This window comes from Aquarana catesbeiana, linkage group LG04, assembly GCF_042186555.1.
Source record: "Aquarana catesbeiana isolate 2022-GZ linkage group LG04, ASM4218655v1, whole genome shotgun sequence".
Taxonomy (NCBI): domain Eukaryota; kingdom Metazoa; phylum Chordata; class Amphibia; order Anura; family Ranidae; genus Aquarana; species Aquarana catesbeiana.
The window spans coordinates 672197417-672217145 of record NC_133327.1 but is presented as its reverse complement, the minus strand read 5'-3'; the positions used below and the strand labels follow the sequence as shown (position 1 = coordinate 672217145).

The 19729-nt window shown below is 42.8% G+C and overlaps 1 protein-coding gene across 1 annotated transcript in view; it reads right to left on the bottom strand.

Moving 5' to 3' along the window:
• MCM8 (minichromosome maintenance 8 homologous recombination repair factor) overlaps positions 1-19729 on the bottom strand; it is an 82743-nt gene that overhangs the window by 59761 nt on the left and 3253 nt on the right. The window contains exons 2-4 of the mRNA XM_073628615.1: positions 18240-18445; positions 15419-15511; positions 2979-3061 (exon numbers count right to left, since the gene is read on the bottom strand). Coding sequence (XP_073484716.1) covers positions 2979-3061; positions 15419-15511; positions 18240-18402 — 339 coding nt within the window. The 5' untranslated portion in view covers positions 18403-18445. The remainder of the gene's footprint in view (positions 1-2978; positions 3062-15418; positions 15512-18239; positions 18446-19729) is intronic.

Sequence of the window (19729 nt, the reverse complement as noted above, 5' to 3'; positions counted from 1 at the left end):
TTTAGCCTCGTGTCGAAAGCTGCCTGAGTCCCTACTCCACACTCAGACCATGGGGAAGATTTACTAAAAATGGTGCAGCTGTGTATAGTAACCAATCAGCTAGTAGGTTTTATGAAAAAATATTGTGGTGCCCGGATCTACCGCACTATTAGTATACAACTATTTAGATGATTAATATAGTAATTACTTCAACCTTTCACCATGTAGTATCAACAAAATGGTGCAGTCCATGCGACCACAAAAACTGCATATAAGAAAAAAAAGAAACGGGGGAAGGCCTTCCAAAAGAGGTCGCAGTAACTAAACACTACGGTTTAATTTGATTAAATTTTATTTCGAAAAAAAAAACACATCATAATATCAAATATGACAAAATACCAAAAATAGCGGTGTGGGTATAACCTCCCAAAACATTAAAAAAAGACAACGTTGTCATTTAAAAAGAGGGATCGCAGCTGCACATACAACCACACAATCAGACATACACACAGCTCAAAGGATGGGAGTTGACAACACCAACTCCCCCTGCTGTGTTTGTCCCTCTTCAAACCTACTTGTGATGGATCAGTGAACTTTTAAATGAGTATTACACTTAAGGTTTACCCCCACAGCCTTGCTTACTGGACACTGCAGCCTATACAATTAAGCCACCTGTGCCTCCAATAGACAAAAGAGAGCCCCTAATCCTAGGTGCCACAGTGGTGTAGTGGGTAGCACTTTCGCCTATAAGTAAGAAGGGTCGCTGGTTCGAATCCCAACCACGACACCATCTGCCTGGAGTTTGCATGTTCTCCCTGTGCCTGCGTGGGTTAGATTGTAAGCTCCTTGAGGGTAGGGACTGATGTAAATGTACAATGTATATGTAAAGCGCTGTGTAAATTGATGGCGCTATATAAGTACCTTAAATAAATAAATAAAAATAATCCTTGGTGCCACAGTTGAACTTGTGTACTAATGACGTAGGACAGCCCATGATACACCCACTTGTTTGTTTATGCGCATCCACATTTCAATCAGTTTACAGCTACATGTCCTGTTTGGGGTGACCACAATCCACTGCTTAATTAGGAAGGAGGACGACAGTATATGCAATATATTGATCAATAATATATTAATCAAACAATTGATCAATCAATACTTTAATCAACTCCCATCCTTTGAGCTGTGTGTATGTCTAATGATGTGGATGTATGTGCAGCTGCGATCCCTCTTTTTAAATGACAACGTTGTATTTTTTAATGTTTTGGAAGGTTATACTCAGACTGCTATTTTTGGAATTTTGTCATATTTGATATTATGGTGTGTTTTTTTCTAAATAAAATTGAATTAAATTCAACCATAGCGTTCAGTTACTGCGACCCCTTTGGAAGGCCTTGCCCTTTCTTTTTTTTTTTCTTATACAGTTGAACCTCGGATTACGAGCATAATCCGTTCCAGGAGAATGCTCGTAATCCAAAGTACTCGCATATCAAAACGAGTTTTCCCATTGAAGTCAATGGAAGCGAAAATAATTCATTCCGCATTGACTTCAATGGGATGCAATACCGCATGCGGCCAGAGGCGGGGGGGGGGGGGGGGCGCCAGAGATCCTCGGAAACGGCCCGAGGGACACTTTGGCGGACCTCAGCAAACCTCGGAAAGACTCCATTCATGAGCCTTTCTGAGTTTGCCGAGGTCAGCCGAACTGTCCTCGGGTCTTTCCGTGCATTTCCGAACAGCACCGGTCGGCGACTTTCAGCTCTGCTCCGGCACCCCCCCCAGGCCAAAAGCGGTACTGCACACCGCTTTTGGCCTGAATCCTGCTCGTTTTGGGAGACAGGACTCGCAAAGCGAGTTAGGATTTTTAGAAATACAGTGCTCGGTTTGCGAAACGCTTGTTAACCGTGTTACTCGCAAACTGAGGTTCCACTGTATGCAGCTTCCAGGTTTTATTGTCAAAGCTTAACTGAACAAGTTGAAGTTAGAAGCCGATTGGTTACCATGCAGAGCTGCACCAGATTTTGTGCGCACCAGTTTTAGTAAGCCTTACCCCATATGTTAATGGAGGTATCCCTAGTGTGGAGGAAGTTAAGAGGCCTGTACAAAGACCTTACCTCAACCCTTTGTATACCTTTGGTATGAATTTGTACAATTGCCAACCAGCTTGAAGCTGTGGATTTAGGAGACTCAAAAAAGGAAAAAAAATAAGAATCAAAATCAGAGAGATAACGCAGGAGAGCCCTTCTGGTGTAGTATTGTCAGTGTAAATCAAAAGGGTGGAATTATGGGATAAATGAGTGTAGAATAAGATGTCTCACTTCTGGTTAGGCTGTGGGGAACCACAGAAGTGGTGTGCCCAACCCTATAAATACGAATGTAGAGAGTGCATAGGTCTCCATGTAGGCATTTGGAGAAGGGTGGTTGCAATCGGAAACTCCAGGCTGGACCAGTATCCCAATACCAGCTGCGTGGTCCTTTGAATTGGTAAAGCGGTTTTGCAATAACCACCCAGGTCATAGCTTAGGAAAAAAATGTAACTTCATTAAAAGATTAAAAGACCATATGCGTTTCCTGGCTCACTGCCACTTCTTTATACATGTGGTGTAACACAGGCTCTCGGGCTGACCTGAAGAGCACTCAGTGGTGGATATAAAACGTTTATGGATGTGTGCACACCAGGAATAATAGCACCTATGGATGTTTGGAGGAAGGGTTTTAGAGATCTGGGGAGGCAGCTAGACGAAGGACAAAAGCACACCGGTGGAAGCTCAGCAGCTCTTAGCTTCACCTTATACACAGAGAAAATGTGGTATATATATATATCATAAAATGTGCAAAGACTTCTTGCCTACTTGTGTTTGATGCTGAAATTTAAATAACAAATAATTTTCGTACATTCATTAGGAAGATTGATTGTGACAGGAACATTGGAGTGTGTAGATGCCAAGATGTGTGCAGTTCAATGAGCTCTGTATTAAAATAAAGCTTTTTAAACTTACCTTGTCATAAAATTCAATGTGCTTTGTGAAGAATGTTTCAAAGGCTTGAACTTTTAACACAAACGGAGAATTGTCACTGTAAGCTGACAAACACAGAGAAGTAAAAAAAAAAAAAAAAAAAAAAAAAAAAAAACAATTAATGTATACTCTGTACATAACATTTTAATGCTCATTAAAAGGATAGCTTCTTTTTTAGGTTTGCATATCTCTGTTTAATATTGTAAATGCAAATACAACCATTACTGCAGTCTTCTTTCCATCTCCTTGGTCCTCTTGTGCAGTGGCATCCACTGAGATTTTAAAAAGGGTGTCAAGTTTAAAGTGGAACTTCAGTCATTTTTTTTCAACTTTCCATCTATTGAATCTTCTGCCCTTGTTGTTTTAATTTTGGATAGTAAGGCTTACGACATCACGCACAGCTCTCTCTCTAACTCTCGTGAGAGTTTGCCAGGAGGGGGGGGTGTGGGGGGGGGGGTGGATAATCATAAGAGGGCCAATGAGAGCTGCAGAGCTGGAGGTGCGTCTGTGTGTCTGTGTAAATCTAGGAAGTGAGCAGGCAACAGCTTCAGCTGCCCACAGTTAAAATGGCTGCAGCCAGACTCAGCGGAGGGAGATTTCTGCAGCATATTTGGTAAGTACAGAATCCCAGTATATATAAAATAATATGCAAAGTGCTTGGAGGGAAGCTTCGGAATGGCAAAGATGATTTTTATTACAAATTATGTGAGCAGACTGCAGTTCCTCTAAGTACGAGGAGGCAGAAAGGAGGAGTGCGACTAGCCCAAACACTGCAAAAAGGGCAGGGCTGGCCACTCCCTTCTATGCAAACAGCACCTGCCTAAAGGAAGAGGGGGAAGCAAGTGGTAAATAAAAGTGCAAATAACTACACCTCTCTGTATGAATAGAACTGCCCATGCCTCTGCATTGACCATTTCCAATGCATGCACACAGGAGAGCTGGGCAAATGTGTGTGGTGGTGGTGACAGCTTCAGTAATGGAGTATGCACATGGGCTAAATATGCAAGCAGAAAACTACACTTAGGCTAGGTTCACATATGTCCGATTTCCCCCCGTTTTCACTGCAAATTTCCAAAGCAGCGGTTCAGCTGCAAAATTATGGAGCCGGTGGCCACCGGTGTCTTTTAAATTAGTTGGTTGTTAAGGAGCAAGCCGTGAAGCCGGTCACCACATCCTTAATGGATGACTCATCAGCGGTCAGCGGGATTTCCCACTGACAGCTGAATAGAAAAAAAAAAAAAAAAAAAAAAAAAAAAAAAAGGTGTGGGGGTTGCCCCTCAAATCCACACCAGACCCTTATCCAAGCATACAGGGAAGGGACGAAAGGGGGGGGGGGGCGGGGGGAGTGAACCATACACCAGAGGACATTTTTATTTAATAAAAAAATTGCCAAAAACTGTTACTTCTAACCCTTTTTTTTTTATTTGGATGAATGAGTAGGGGTACTCCTACTCATTCACATGGAGGGGGCCTTTTAAAAGGGGCTTCCAGATTCCAATAAGCCCCCTGCCCGCAGATCCCAAAAACCACCAGCCAGGGTTGTAGAGATATGAATTTAATTGGGGTAGAGCTTTGCATGACCATGCAATTGTCAGTTAAAAGGAGCGCGGTGCCGAATAGCAAAAAATAGCCTGGTGATGAAGGGGGTAAAACCTTCCAGAGCTGAAGTGGTTGATATAAGGCTGTAATCAGGCAACTACACTTCCGCAACTAAAAAAAAAAAATAAAATAAAAAAAAGGTAATTTAGGAATATAGGAATTAAAGGGTATTTTTATACATTTGCATAGAGTGGAAATTCACTGAATATCTAACAAGTATTTTTCATCAATTCTATAAAGGACTTTACTGCTTATAAATGAGACATTTTTCATGCCCATACATTACCAGTCATTATTACGTTTATATGACAAGTAGCAATAAAATGATTCAGCTGTACAACTTGTAAGCCTGTATGCCTCTTAACAGGGATTTAATATACATTTACAAATCATGAATTTTCAAAGGTTCACCTTTTCAACGATGTAAAAACGTGCAATTATATGTAATTATTCTGAACATCGCTTAAAAATGCAGTATGAGTGGAAATGTGTGTGAGGTGCGCAGATGGAATGAATGAGAGAAAGTAGCAAAAAAAAAAAAAAAAAAAAAAAAAAGTATAATAAAACTTTTGTCCAATATTAACTGTATAACGAAGCCAGAGAATGAGGTTTTCTTACAAAGAGAAAGTAGGGCAGAGACTGCAGAAGATAGCTCCGCCTAGAACACATTCCTACAAGGGGACCGCTACAGTTTTATTCAGCTGGGGCTCCGAAAAAAAATAGAACCCCCAATCATTGGGGCTTATCTGGTATTTTTTTTTCCTGCTGTTGTGTAGTTTAAAAAAAAAAAAATGTATATAGAAAAATGCTTTTATAGAACAAGTAAATACATACTGTAAATTGTTCATAGAAGCTCATACGAATGTAGCTGGGCAAGCTTCTCCCCAGAGTTCAACTTTGCCATATGTCACATCTTCCCTGGAGGAAGGTGGTCCATGAGAACACAGACATATACCTCTTTAAATTCCGAGCAGGATAAAATATGTTCTCCACATACATAATGAAAAGGTTTGGCCATTTTGTTATATATATATATATACACACACACACACACACACACACACACATAGTGGGGAGAACAAGTATTTGATACACTGCCGATTTTGCAGGTTTTCCTACTTACAAAAGCATGTAGAGGTCTGAATTTTTTTTTATCATAGGTACTCTGCAACTCTAAGAGACGGAATCTAAAACAAAAAATCCAGAAAATCACATTGTACGATTTTTAAATAATTAATTTGCATTTCATTGCATGACATAAGTATTTGATCACCTACCAACCAGTAAGAATTCCGGCTCACAGACCTGTTATTTTTTCTTTAACCGCGTGCCGACTGCGGCAACATGGCTCGGCTGCGCGAATCGCCGTCATGTTACGTCGGTAACATAGACGGCCACTAGGGGGAGTGCGCGCCCCCCTGCTCGCCCACGGAGCCGATGCGAGTGCCCGGCAGTCGCGATCGCTCGGGGCACATGGAGAACTGGGATCTGTGTGTAAACACACAGTTTACGGTTCTCTGAATGGAGAACAGACGGATCGTCTCCCTTCACACAGAGTATGAACAGATGATCTGTCATCTCCCCTACTCAGTCCTCTCCCCTCTTCAGTTAGAACACAAACTAGGACACACTTAACCCCTTCACTGCCCCCTAGTGGTTAACCCCTTCACTGCCAGTGAAATTTTTACAGCAATCAATGCAATTTTATTGCATTGATCGCTGTAAAAATGCCAATGGTCCCAAAAATGTGTCAAAATTATCCGACTTGTCCGCCATAATGTCACAGTCCCGATAAAAATTGGAGATTGCTGCCATTACTAGTAAAAAAAAAAAATGAATAATAAAAAAGCCATAAAAACTATCCCCTATTTTGTAGACACTATAACTTTTGCGTAAACCAATGAATATACGCTTATTGCGATTTTTTTACCAAAAATATGCAGAAGAATACATATCGGCCTAAACTGAGGGGAAAAAAATGTTTTTTTTATCTATTTTTGGGGGATATTTATTATAGCAAAAAGTAAAAAATAATGCTATTAATTTTATAATATATTATATTTTTATATTATTATAATATATAATATTTTTTTCAAAATTGTCGCTCTTTTTTTTGTTTATAGCGCAAAAAATAAAAACCGCAGAGGCGATCAAATACCACCAAAAAAAAAAGCTCTATTTGTGGGGAAAAAAAACGTCAATTTTGTTTGGGAGCAACATCGTACGACCGCGCAATTGTCAGTTAAAGTGGCGCAGTGCCGACACGCAAAAGGGCTCTGGTCTTTGGCCAGCCAAATGGCCCAGGGATTAAGTGGTTAAGAAGCCCTCCTGTTCTCCACTCATTACCTGTATTAACTGCACCTGTTTGAACTTGTTGCCTGTATAAAAGACACCTATCCACACACTCAAACAGACTCCAAAGTCTCCACAATGGCCAAGACCAGAGAGCTGTGTAAAGGACATCAGGGATAAAATTGTAGACTTGCACAAGGCTGGGATGGGCTACAGGACAATAGGAAAGCAGCTTGGTGAGAAGGCAACAACTGTTGGTGCAATTATTAGAAAATGGAAGAAGTTCAAGATGACGGTCAATCTCCCTCGGTCTGGGGCTCCATGCAAGATTATGAGGAAGGTGAGGGATCAGCCCAGAACTACACGGCAGGACCTGGTCAATGACCTGAAGAGAGCTGGGACCACAGTCTCAAAGAAAACCATTAGTAACACACTACGCTGTCATGGATTAAAATCCTGCAGCGCACACAAGGTCCCCCTGCTCAAGCCAGCGCATGTCCAGGCCCATCTGAAGTTTGCCAATGACCATCTGGATGATCCAGAGGAGGAATGGGAGGTCATGTGGTCTGATGAGACAAAAATAGAGCTTTTTGGTCTAAACTCCACTCGCCATGTTTGGAGGAAGAAGACGGAGGAGTACAACCCCAACAACACCATCCCAACCGTGAAGGATGGAGGTGGAAACGTCATTCTTTGGGGCTGCTTTTCTGCAAAGGGGACAGGACGACTGCACCGTATTGAGGGGAGGATGGATGGGGCCATGTTCTGCAAAATCTTGGCCAACAACCTCCTTCCCTCAGTAATAGGATTGAAAATGGGTCGTGGCTGGGTCTTCCAGCATGACAACGACCGGAAACTCACAGCCAGGGCAACTAAGGAGTGGCTCTGTAAGTAGCATCTCAAGGCCCTGGAGTGGCCTAGCCAGTCTTCAGACCTGAACCCAATAGAAAATCTTTGGAGGGAGCTGAAAGTCCGTATTGCCCAGCGACAGCCCCAAAACCTGAAGGATCTGGAGAAGGTCTGTATGGAGGAGTGGGCCAAAATCCCTGCTGAAGTGTGTGCAAACGTGGTCAAGAACTACAGGAAATGTATGATCTCTGTAACTGCAAACAAAGTTTTCTGTACCAAATATTAAGTTCTGCTTTTCTGATGTATCAAATACTTATGTCACGCAATAAAATGCTACCGCATATACTCGAGTATAAGTCATTCCGAGTATAAGTCGAGGCCCTAATTTACCACAAAAAAATTTGAAAAACTTATTGACCCGAGTATAAGACGAGGGTGAGAAATGCACAGCTACTGTAAGTGGAAAAGAGGGTCAACAATGCCCATTTGCAGCATCACTGTGCCCATTTGCAGCCAAAGGTCCCCCGAACTTCAAACTTGGTAGTTAAGGGTTCCTAGATGCCCCCTAGCTGCAGCCAAAATTTGGAGTCTCTGAACCCAAAGGGACCCGAAATGACATTGCTGCAGATGGACACAGTTGACCGAATTTGGGGCCCCGTAGCCCGGGGCCACTTAGTGCTAAGAACCCCAAATTTGGTGTGCAAACCCAGTGGAACTAGCACCATAAAATTTCTAAAGCTGGGGTTTCTAGCCCCAAGTGGCCCCGAGATACAGGGGCCCCAAAAATCAGTTCAGAAAATGTCAAGCACTTTTCTGCAGCAGAGAATGACATTTTCCGAACCGATTTTGGGGCCCCGTATCTCGGGGCCACTTAGTGCTAGGAACTTCAGCTTTGGATTTTTTGTGGTACCAGTTCCACTGGGTTTGCACACCAAGTTTGGGGTTCCTAGCACCAAGTGGCCCTGAGATACGGGGCCCCAAATTCGGTTCAGAAAATGACATTTTTTGCTGCAGAAAAGTGCTTGACTCGAGTATAAGTCGAGGGGGGTACTTTCAGCACAAAAAAATGTGCTGAAAAACTTGACTTATACTCGAGTATATAGGTAATTAATTACTTAAAAATCATACAATGTGATTTTCTGGATTTTTGTTTTAGATTCCGTCTCTCACAGTTGAAGAGTACCTATGATAAAAATAATTATAGACCTCTACCTGCTTTGTAAGTAGGAAAACCATCAAAATCGTCAGTGTATCAAATACTTGTTCTCCCCACTGTATAATATATACACACACATACACTGTGTGTACATATCACACACACACACAGTAAAATAAGTATTGAACATGTCACCATTTTTCTAGGTAAATATATTTCTAAAGGCTCTATTGACATGAAATTTTCCCCACATGTCAGTAACAACCCATGCAATGCATACATTCAAATAGACACCAAACAAAAAAAATCAGAAATTAAGTTATGTGTAATAAAATGGAATGACACAGGGATTGAACAGGTATTGAAAAAGTATTGAACACGATAACTGAAATGTACTTATTACTTGATACAAAATCCTTTGTTGGTAATGATGGTTTCAAGACGCAGGGTCCTGTATGGAGAAACGAGTCCCATGCGTTGCTCAGGTGCGATTTTGGCCCATTCTTCCACATAAACATCATATCTTGAAGGTTCCGTGTCCCTCTTCTATGAACTCAGATCTTTAGTTCTTTCCATAGATTTTCTATTGGATTCATGTCAGGTGATTGGCTGGGCCATTCTAGCAGCTTTATTTTCTTTCTTTGAAACCAATGGAGAGTTTCCTTGGCTTTGTGTTTGGGATGATTGTCTTGCTGAAATGTCCTCCCTCATTTCATCTTCATCATCCTGGTAGATGGCAGCAGATTTTTATCAAGAATGTCTTGGTACATTTTCCTATTCATCCTTCCTTCAATGATATGAAGTTTGCCAGTACCGTATAGTGAAAAACAGCCTCACACCATGATGTCCCCACCTCCAAACTTCACTGATGGCATGGGGGGGGGGGGGGGGGGTAATAGAGAGATAGAGAATAAATATATATCTATATATAAAAATTTTAATAATAATATTATATTAATTAGGGATGCACAGGTACCGATTTATTTATTTTTAATTAATGAGTACCGACACTTTACAATAGTCATCCATACAAAATGAATGGGCGCAAATCACATGCGATTTGAACCTAAATGTGGTGCGATTCCTGTCCGAATCACACGTGGTTTCCCCACCGCTCCGATGTGAGCCCAGGTTTGTCATAGTGATTTCAGCCTGGGTTACCTGCATTGCAACTGTGGGCACTGCGCATGCGCGAGTTGCGCTTCGCACTGTAAATGGCCGGGCAATCTTCTGGGACCTGTGACATGTCCCAGAAGATTGCAGGGAGGGGGGAGAGGTGAACTTCCTTCCAGCGCCGCGGCGCCAGGGGAGGAAGTGGGAGCTGGGTGCCTGTAAAAACTAGGTACCCACTCCCCCCTAAAAAAATGACATGCCAAATGTGGCATGTCAGGGGGTCACCAGCACTTAAAGCGGAATTTCTATTTTTTGGGTGGAACTCCGCTTTAATTATTATTTATTTTTTTAATATTACTTCAGTTGCTTCCTGGTTTCTGGCCTAGGCCAAACTGAGGTCATACATCCCAGGAGGCTTCAAGGGAATTTTTTTTTTATCTGGAGGTGGGGAGGAGGGGCTGTCTCAGCTAAGCACAGCCTCCTGCCTGAATGCCTGAGCTAAGGGCAGAGGGATTACAGGAAGTAAATATTACATGAATCACCTGCCCTTACTCAAGATGGCTGCAGCTAGAAATGCCAGGGGGAGCATTTTTCAAAATGGTTTCTCAACAACATAAAGCTTGGAGACACATGGACGGATGGGGGAGTTTGCTTTGAATATTAAAAATGAATTAAATTGCACTTTTAGTTTGTGGTGATTAGATACAGTTAAGTCTTGTGTTCCATATCTTGTAATAATCTGTATGGAAGTGGTATGACCAAATGACTTGGGGTGTTTCCATGTCAGACTGCTGGTTCTAGATCAGGGGTATCAAAATCTATTTGATTGTGGGCCAAATCAACATTATGGTTGCCCTTAGGAGGGCCGGTTTGAATCTGCAAGACTAGGTGTCCAGAGCACCCCACACCCCTTATATCAGATATCAAGAGCCCCCTCCCCACCATCAGAATTCAAGAGTCCCCTATCCTCCCTTACATCATAGTGCAACCCCCTTATCTTGTGCTGCTACCGTGAAGAAGCTTGGGGCAGAGCTGGTAAGCAGAAGTGCAGGGTCTGGAGGAGGATCAGAGGGCTGGAGTCAGCTATGCTTAGACCAGGGGAGACGGAGACGACGGTGTGCTCTGGCTGCACAGAGAAGTGCAGGATCTGTAGGAGGAGTCCTCTTAGTGGCTGCATGAAGAAGCGCAGGATCAAGCACAGGAGTTCTGTCCTCCTCTCTGCTACCGACTCCTGAGACAAGGTGGGGGCGGAGACAAGGGTGTGCCGCAGACACAGAGGAGGTGCAAGGGCCACATGGAACGGCCTGGCCGGCTGGTTTTGGCCCGGGGGCCTGGTGTTTGACACAAGTGTTTTAGATGTAGTTAGCCAAAAAAGAATAAAGAAATAAAATTTTATGCGACGCTGCTCTCTTGAAATGATTAATAGACAACTGTATTTGGGGGATTTGAAAGTAGTAATATGTAAATGCCACACACGATCGATAGATAGATAGATAGATAGATAGATAGATAGATAGATAGATAGATAGATAGATAGATAGATAGATAGATAGGGGTGGGGGGAAATACAAAAACCATTAAAACTACAGTTACCTACTCTCTATTGGGCAACCTTCGCCCCATTGCTCCTCCGCCTTAAAGCTGATTTACTCCACTGGCACTCCCTCGCCCTAACTTGGTTTGGGCGATGCAACGCTCTTAAGATGACCATGCTGCCTAAGGTGCTATATTATTTGCTGCAGGCACTGTCTGTTCATCTCCACTTGCGGTTCTTTCAATGGATGAGTTCTATGTTTAGAGAGTTTGTATGGACCTCGCCTCAAGCTCCAACTTCTCCATCTTACGAAGCCTCGAGGAGGAGTTGTACTGGCAGATGTGCGGTCCTATTACAGAGCAGTGCACCTTACCTCAATAAAGGACTGGCATTGCCATGGTAAAGCGAATCAGTGGGTGGCCATGGAACTGGAAGACTCCAATGACACAAAGGCCCTCAGCGACCACCCCACCCTTGGCAGCACATTGTCGGTTGCTAGGAACGCATTCAGACACTCTTCAATATTACCAATACCTCCCCCCTTGGTGCCTATACTGGGCAATCCAGAATTTATACCAGGCCTTCAGAACCTTCACTTTCAGCACCTGGCTGTAAGTGGCCATCTTCATCTCTGCGATTTTTTGGGGCCAGATGGTCAGCTCCCACACCTCTGTCTGCGCGACAGCTACAGACCCCCCCCCCCCCAAGACATGCGGAGCAGTCTCCAGTTGCACAACTTTCCCCGTCGGTGTTCGTGCACTCCGGGTATATTTTGAAAGCTCACGGAACTGAAACATATCTGCCAAAGGAAGGAACCGATCAGTCATTGCCTCTCGTTGATGTACACGTCTCTGATCTGACTGACGAGAGTATGTACCCAGGTTCCTTTCTAAATGGGAAGTGGACTTTAAAACCAAAATTCACTGATGCACAGAAGTCTTCCATGGCCACTAAAATACAAGAGACTGGTTACAAGATCCTGACCTGATGGTGCAGAGTACCCGCCGCTTTTAGCCTCAGGTCCCCAGTACATGTTGGCGGTGTTGCAATGCAGGTGGATCGATGCTTCAGGTGATTTGTACTGTCAAGCACCTGACCAACGTTGACTTGGAGGGGAACCCTGCGGCCTGTCTGTTGCATCTTTCGGAACGTCCAATCAAGAAGTATAAGGCCTCCCTCACAATTCAGTTATTAAATCCCCCTATGTTGGAAATCCGAGAACCCACCGTCGAAATCCTCATGGTTTTCCAAAATCAATGAACTCAGGGATTTTGTATATACTGATGCCCATCTTCAGGGGCTCTCGCAATTGGGCTGAACCCTTGAGGATAGGTTACATTCCCTGGGTTTACATTTCACGATTACCAGTATGGGGCCACCTGGCTACCTGGAAGCCCGCTTCTCTGTATAACGTATTATTTCGTAAAAATATGGTTGCACAGTTTTAAGCTTACGAGTTTTCGTACTTGGTCTCTTACATTGCTACTTAATTTGTTGCACATGTATGAATTACTGTAGACCACCCTCATACTTGATCTGTTTTACCTGACCATTTATACTGTGTTTTGCTAGGTCTGGTGGCTTGCACATTTAATTGGGAGATTGTTAATGCCAGGCATGTACAAAGTCCAGCCTGCATTCCAATTACGGCCCGCCTTCTGGTTTCAAACGGCCCCACTGGTAATTTGGAGATATATATATATATCTATATATAAAATAAAATAAAATGTCTCTTTTGTGGCCCCCAATGAATCCCCGAGCACCGTGGGGGCCACAAACATATATACCTGCATTTATCGGTGCCTCGGAGGGGACAGGGAGGGGGCGGGATGAGTGCCGACAGATTACATACAGGAGAATCTCCAGTTTACTCAGCGGCTTATAATAGGAAGTCCCGCCTCCTGGGTTGCCATCGGACGACAGTTCTGTCCATAATAGGAGGCGGGACTTCGTATTAAAGTGGTTGTATACTTATTTTTGAAACTTTTACCTACAGGTAAGCCTATAATAAGGCTTACCTGTAGGTAAAAAAATAGCACCTAAACCTGTACGGTTTAGGAGATATTCCCCTCGCAATGAGCCGCTGACTGCAGTGGCGCATGCGCACAGGGGATTCTCGGCTGAAAGCCCGGCAAACTCCGAACCTTGCCGGAAAGAAGTCTCCCGCGCGCATGCGCAGGAGTGACGACATCGCGGCTCCGGCCACTCACAGCGCCGGAGCCACGATACCCGGAAGACACGCCGAGGGGAAATGTCAGCTGCCTCGGCGTGGACCAGGTGAGATGCCGCCTCGTTCTAAGGTATCTCATAATGAGCTAGTATGCGGTGCATACTAGCTCATTATGCCTTTTCCCTTATAGGTGTAATGGAAAAAAAAAATTCAGCGGGTTTACTACCGCTTTAAACAGTCCGCTGAGTAAACAGGAGATTCTCTTGTATGTAATCTGTCGGCGCTCGTCCCTGCCCCCTCCCTGTCCCCTCCGAGGCTGCAGATGAGCATCGATCAGGCTGCATTCATGGCAATGGTGAGGCTGCAGATGGGCAATGACCCTTATTTTGCTTCACAGTTCTTTATTTAAAATGTAAAGTGATTGTAAAGGAGTGATACTTACCTCCACTGTGCAGCATGTTTTGCACAGAGTGGCCCCGAACATTCTCTTCTGGGGTCCCTCGGCGGCTCCTCCCAGCATCAGATAACCCCCTAGGAGAAGCGCTCTCCCAAGGGGGTTACCTTGCGGCCACACTCCATAGACACGAATGCCGGACTCGGCCTCGCGTTATTGGAATTGATTGACAGCAGCCGGAGCCAATGGCTGCACTGCTATCAATCTATCCAATCAAGAGCGAGCGAGAGTCCCCGCCAAAGAGATGAAGGGGTTCAGGTAAGTAAAACGGGGGGGCTAGGGGGCTAGTGAATGCCAGGTGTTTTTTCACGTTAATGCATAGGATGTTTTTCCTATTTTGTTTTTTTTTTCCTGAAACTTCCCTCTTAAAGTGAAGGTGCGTGTAATATGCCGATAAATACGGTATATCCAAATAAGACGCCCAAGATCATCTCCTCACCACACACGGCCACAAAGGCAAGAGAATTCTTGTTGGACAGGGTATTAGTGCTCGGACAAACACGCTTAGACCGAAACTTAATCAAATTTTTCCCTCTGAGAAAAGTTTGGACACCCCTGGTTTATGCTATATGTTAATTATGCTCCATTTTTACATTTCTCGGTTTGACTGTAAACGGCAACACTTCGAAAAAGAAAAAAATGTTAAAAATTAATAAAAAAAAATAGAAACAAAAAAACCACCACGACCGTTACAAAAAGCCAAGTCAAAAGAACATAAAAGATGTAATGTGTAGCATGTTACCATTTACATTTCTTTTGTAATTTACGCATCGCAGCAAGCAATATACAGAATTTTACATTCAGTTCAATTTACTTTAGTATAATCAGCAGTGCAAAGTAGACTGTATACAACATATAAAAAAAAAATATATAAAAAAAACAGAGATACAATACTAAAGGGACATACTGTAATTACTGGGAAATGTTGCTGCTAAAGATTTGTGTCCTCTTTGAGAGTTGACAGGGTTAAGTGCATGACTAGCATCAAAATGCTTTCATATATCGCACAGAGAAATTGTGCGTCTTCCCCGACTCCTGACACCGGCAATCAGGAGCACAAATTGAAAAATGCTGCCCTGTTAAAAGATAGTTGATGGAACAGAAAGGAGAAACACAGGCAGCAGATGACTGATAGCATGCTGGAAATAAAAGGGATGGAGGGAGCCGGGTAAAAGTACTTTTCCTTTATAGCTGCTGCATCAACATTAGCATGGAAATGTTCTGTGGTATCTCTCACATGTTTTTTATGTTGTACCTTCAGAGAAGTAAAGCTTCCAGCCTTTGTATGGGACATATTTATCCAAGGAAGTCTGGTTATATCGAGGCCTGGCAGGCGATCCAGAGAAACCTAAACAAATAATAAAAGATGGGGAAAAAAAAAAAAAAAAAAAGGGAAGAAAAAAAAAAAAAAAAAAAGAAAGAAAAACAATCAAGTGAAAGAAAACAGAAGTTCATTTGAATTAATTACGTAGGCTAGCCATACACATTTAGATTTCTTTAAAGGCCAACTCTACCTGTTATTTGGATGCAACATGTTGCTAAGCAAACCCCCTGCCCCTGTGACAGGGCTCCATCCACACAGCGGAGTCATTTATTCACAGATCTTCATATGAATGAACTGCAAGTCCTGTCTGCCACCGTGGCAGATAAGACTTGTAGTTCTCAGTGGAATACAAGTGCAGCGATTAACATACTGGTAGTCCATTGACCCTTCCCTCCAGCTCAGTAACTGAAAGCCTGTACCTCGGTACAGAGGGCAGGTGCAAGAGACTGCCGGAGCCAGGCACTGCACCCGCTATTCACTGGGACCATTCACAAAGCCCCAATGCACTGTGAGCAACCTGCTGTGATACCGCAAGGAATCACAGCTGGCTGCGCACAGTAAACATGCCGATGCCGAGGACCCAAAGACCGTCAAAGAAGGGGTTTGTGTGAGGATGACAATGAACCCCTTGACAGGTGAGGTTTGTTTTATTAAAAGTCAGTAGCTACAGTATTTGTGATTGCTGAATTTTAATTTTTTTTTTTTTTTTTTTTTTTATATAGGGGAAAGATCCTCTTTGATATGTGGAAAAAGTGGGGGGGGGGGGGTACAAGAGGAGATGCAAGAAACAGAGCTGATCAGCCCCTCAAATCAGCTCCTGCACCTCTGCATTTAAGGTCTGGAAGAGATTCATCGCGGTATGTTTACGCTCCAGTCAGACTTGTGCGATTTGTCATACGACTTTGGACATCAAAGCTGCATGACAAATAACACCCCATTTTTTTCCATGGCACCCGTTCAAATTGGTGCGACAAAGTGATTGTACACTAATAATAAGGCTTACCTGTAGGTACTGTGAATATTTCCTAAAATTTGCACCGTTTAGGAGACATTTACCATATACGTTGCTGCCGACGTCATCGGCGTGTGCGCACTGAAGAAACAGCCCGCTGGTGCCAATTTTTCAGGGCCCGTGCCGTGACCTGCGGCTCTAGCCAATCACAAGCCCCGGAGCCTGCGAATCCGGTAGTAACTCCGGTGAAAGATGGCGGCCGTGTACTCGGTGCCTTTTCAGGGTATCATTCTAAAAGGTAAGTATTTCATAATGAGCTAGTATGTGATGCATACTAGCTCATTATGCTTTTGTCTTGCAGGTTTTTTTTTTTGTTTTGTTTTTTCTCCAGAAGTTTACAACCTCTTTAAAGTGTCACTAACACACAGCATAAAAAAAAAATCTATGAATAAATGGTCTATTCCATGCTGTTCCTACTCAGTCACTATGAGATTCGTTTTCCGTAATTTGCAAAAAACCTGGTTGATCCTGCTGCTCTCTATCTTCCCCTTCTGTTCATGTCCCCAATTCATCTAGGGATTTTGCAGCTGTGTTGGCAACTCTGCACATGCTCAGTTCTCAGTGAGTTCCTATGGTGAGCGTTTCCTCCCTATCACATCTGCGCAGCCCATGTGACTATAGAGTCACACAGGTGGGCGTATACACAGTGGTAAATGACAGCCCGCTCCCTCCCTCCTCTTCTATGCCCACCAACCAGCTAAACACAATGGTGGGGGATATTACATGTACAGTAGATTAATGGAGGCTTCACCTCCCTCCTATTCTAAGCCACAGGGTGGAGGAGCGTGACACGGCCCGCGACTAGCAGAAATACACCCACATGTTATTGCCAAAAAATAATAAAGATTTGATTTCAAATATATATTTGTATGACAATTTAAAACAGTTTATTGATATTTATTTTCATTCTGTTTTCCAAAGGCCGTTTTAATTTTTTTTATAACATGTGACCAGCAGCAAAGGATTAGAAGCTCCTCCTGCTTATGTTTTCCCTGCAGACAGGCTGGGAGAGAGCTGGGTCATGAGACAGCTCTAGATCGATTAGGAAAAAGGATTCTTAGATTTTTTTTTTTTTTTTTATAAATTTTTACAGTGCCATCATCCACATAAAGAAATAGAAGGGACAATGTAAAATAAACAGTGTGTGTTTAGTATCACTTTAAATTTGCAGCGACTTTGAAAAAGTGCCTGCACTACTTTGATCCAGAGATTTTAAAGTCGCATTAAAGTCACACTGGAAATCGTGTGACTTTGGAGACTTACTAATGTGAATGAAGCCTAAAAGGGATGTTTTAGGTCATTTTCATATATTACAATTTACTTTTATGGAAGATGATGCATTTTCAATATAAAAACAAACACTTGAGCGAGCAGAACAGTGGCTAGCACTTCCGCCTAGCAGCACTAGGGCTGTTGGTTCGAATTCTAACCACAGCACTGCCTGTGTGGAGTTTGTATGTACCCCCTGTGCGGGTTTCCTCCGGGTACTCAGATTTCCTCCCACACTCCAAAGAAATGCTGGTAGGTTACTTGGCTCCTGTCTAAATTGGCCCTAGTATGTGTATGTATGAATGTGAGTTAGGGGCCATAGATTGTAAGCTCCTTGAGGGCAGGGACTGATGTGAATGTACAATATGTAAAGATAATATTACAATAATATATATATTATATACACACACACACACACACACACATATCCATCTAACTATTTTTGAATTTAAAAAAAATTGTCTCACTTACATGAAGGCTCATTTTCATGGTTCTTGTTCCAAAGTGCACTCTGCCCCCTCCCGCTGCCTCTTTGCTTCCAGGGTCGGCCTCCTCCTCTCCATGCCCCCGAATATTGATTTCCTCCTCCACCACCTCTCCAACCTCTTGATCCTCCTCTCCAGCTCTGACTCATTCCATAGCATTAGAAATTACTCAAAACTGCAATACGGCTCTCTGTAAATCAAAGAGAATGAGGAGAAAATGATTGGGCTGAGCATGTAGATGGAATGCTAGGAGCGGCTATATTCCTAGACCCAAGTCCTCTCTGTTTAATCTTTTAAGTAATTCCATCATTATTTCTAATGTTTATGAACAGACACTATTTTAGGGCATTGTATACCGGCTGTAAGCGGGCCGATGAAATAACTTAAAGAAGATGAAGAGCTTTCAGCTGCAAAGACTGGTTTGCAATTAAAAAAAATAAATAAAATAAAAATCCTGTCCTTTTAGGGTAGAAGACTACAGGAGAGTTTTTAGATAGGTATTACTAAAATCATTAACGTAAAACTAAAAAGCATTTTTTTCTTTTCATTTTTGATAGAGTAAGGGAGGGTTGGTTTGCCATTTTTGTCCCATTGGGGAGATTTTCCTTCACTTCCTGTCCCATAGCCAAAAACAGGAAGTTAGAGGAAATTCCTCCAAGGTGAGGGAATCCCTGGTTTTCACCAGAACTAGTGTCCCCTTTGGAAGATTTCCCCTCTATTCCTGTTCTGGTGACAACCTAAAATTTTCGCTTTCACAATGATAAAATGAGAAACATGACAAATAGAGAAGGTGAATTTCCCTAATGAGGGCACAAGCAGCAATAGAACCCCAACAGATATTCTAATCCCTCTCCACTCTGTTTTGAACGAGAATACTGTGTTGCAACCGTGAGCCCCATTTACTTGAATATGACAGGAAGAATAAATTAACAGGGGCACGTTTTTTCAATAGAAGTCAACGGGACGCGGCTTTGCGTTAAAGTCAATGGGACGCGGCTTTGCGTTAAAGTCAACGGGACGCGGCTTTGCATTAAAGTCAACGGGACGCGGCTTTGCGTTAAAGTCAATAAGACGCAGCATGCCATTAACGTAAAATGCAGATAACCCTATTTTCGGACGATATATTGGTGCATCCCTAGTTGAATCTCCTGTACATCCCATTAAGGAAAAACACGGCCCTCACATGGGTGAATGCTTAAGTATGCCTGTGTCAAAGAGACCTTAGTATAGAAATCTATTTCTGAAACAAATGGCTCCTAAACATGCAAGCTTCACAAGTAGCATGCGGTGATGAATAAATCTTATGATCACACTGCGCTCCATATTTTTTATATATATATATATATATATATATATATATATTAGAGCTGCACGATTAATCATCATTTTATCCAGAATCATGCAGCTCTGATATATATACATACATACATACACACACACATTACTACATGTGTACATAGCTCATGCCATAGGACA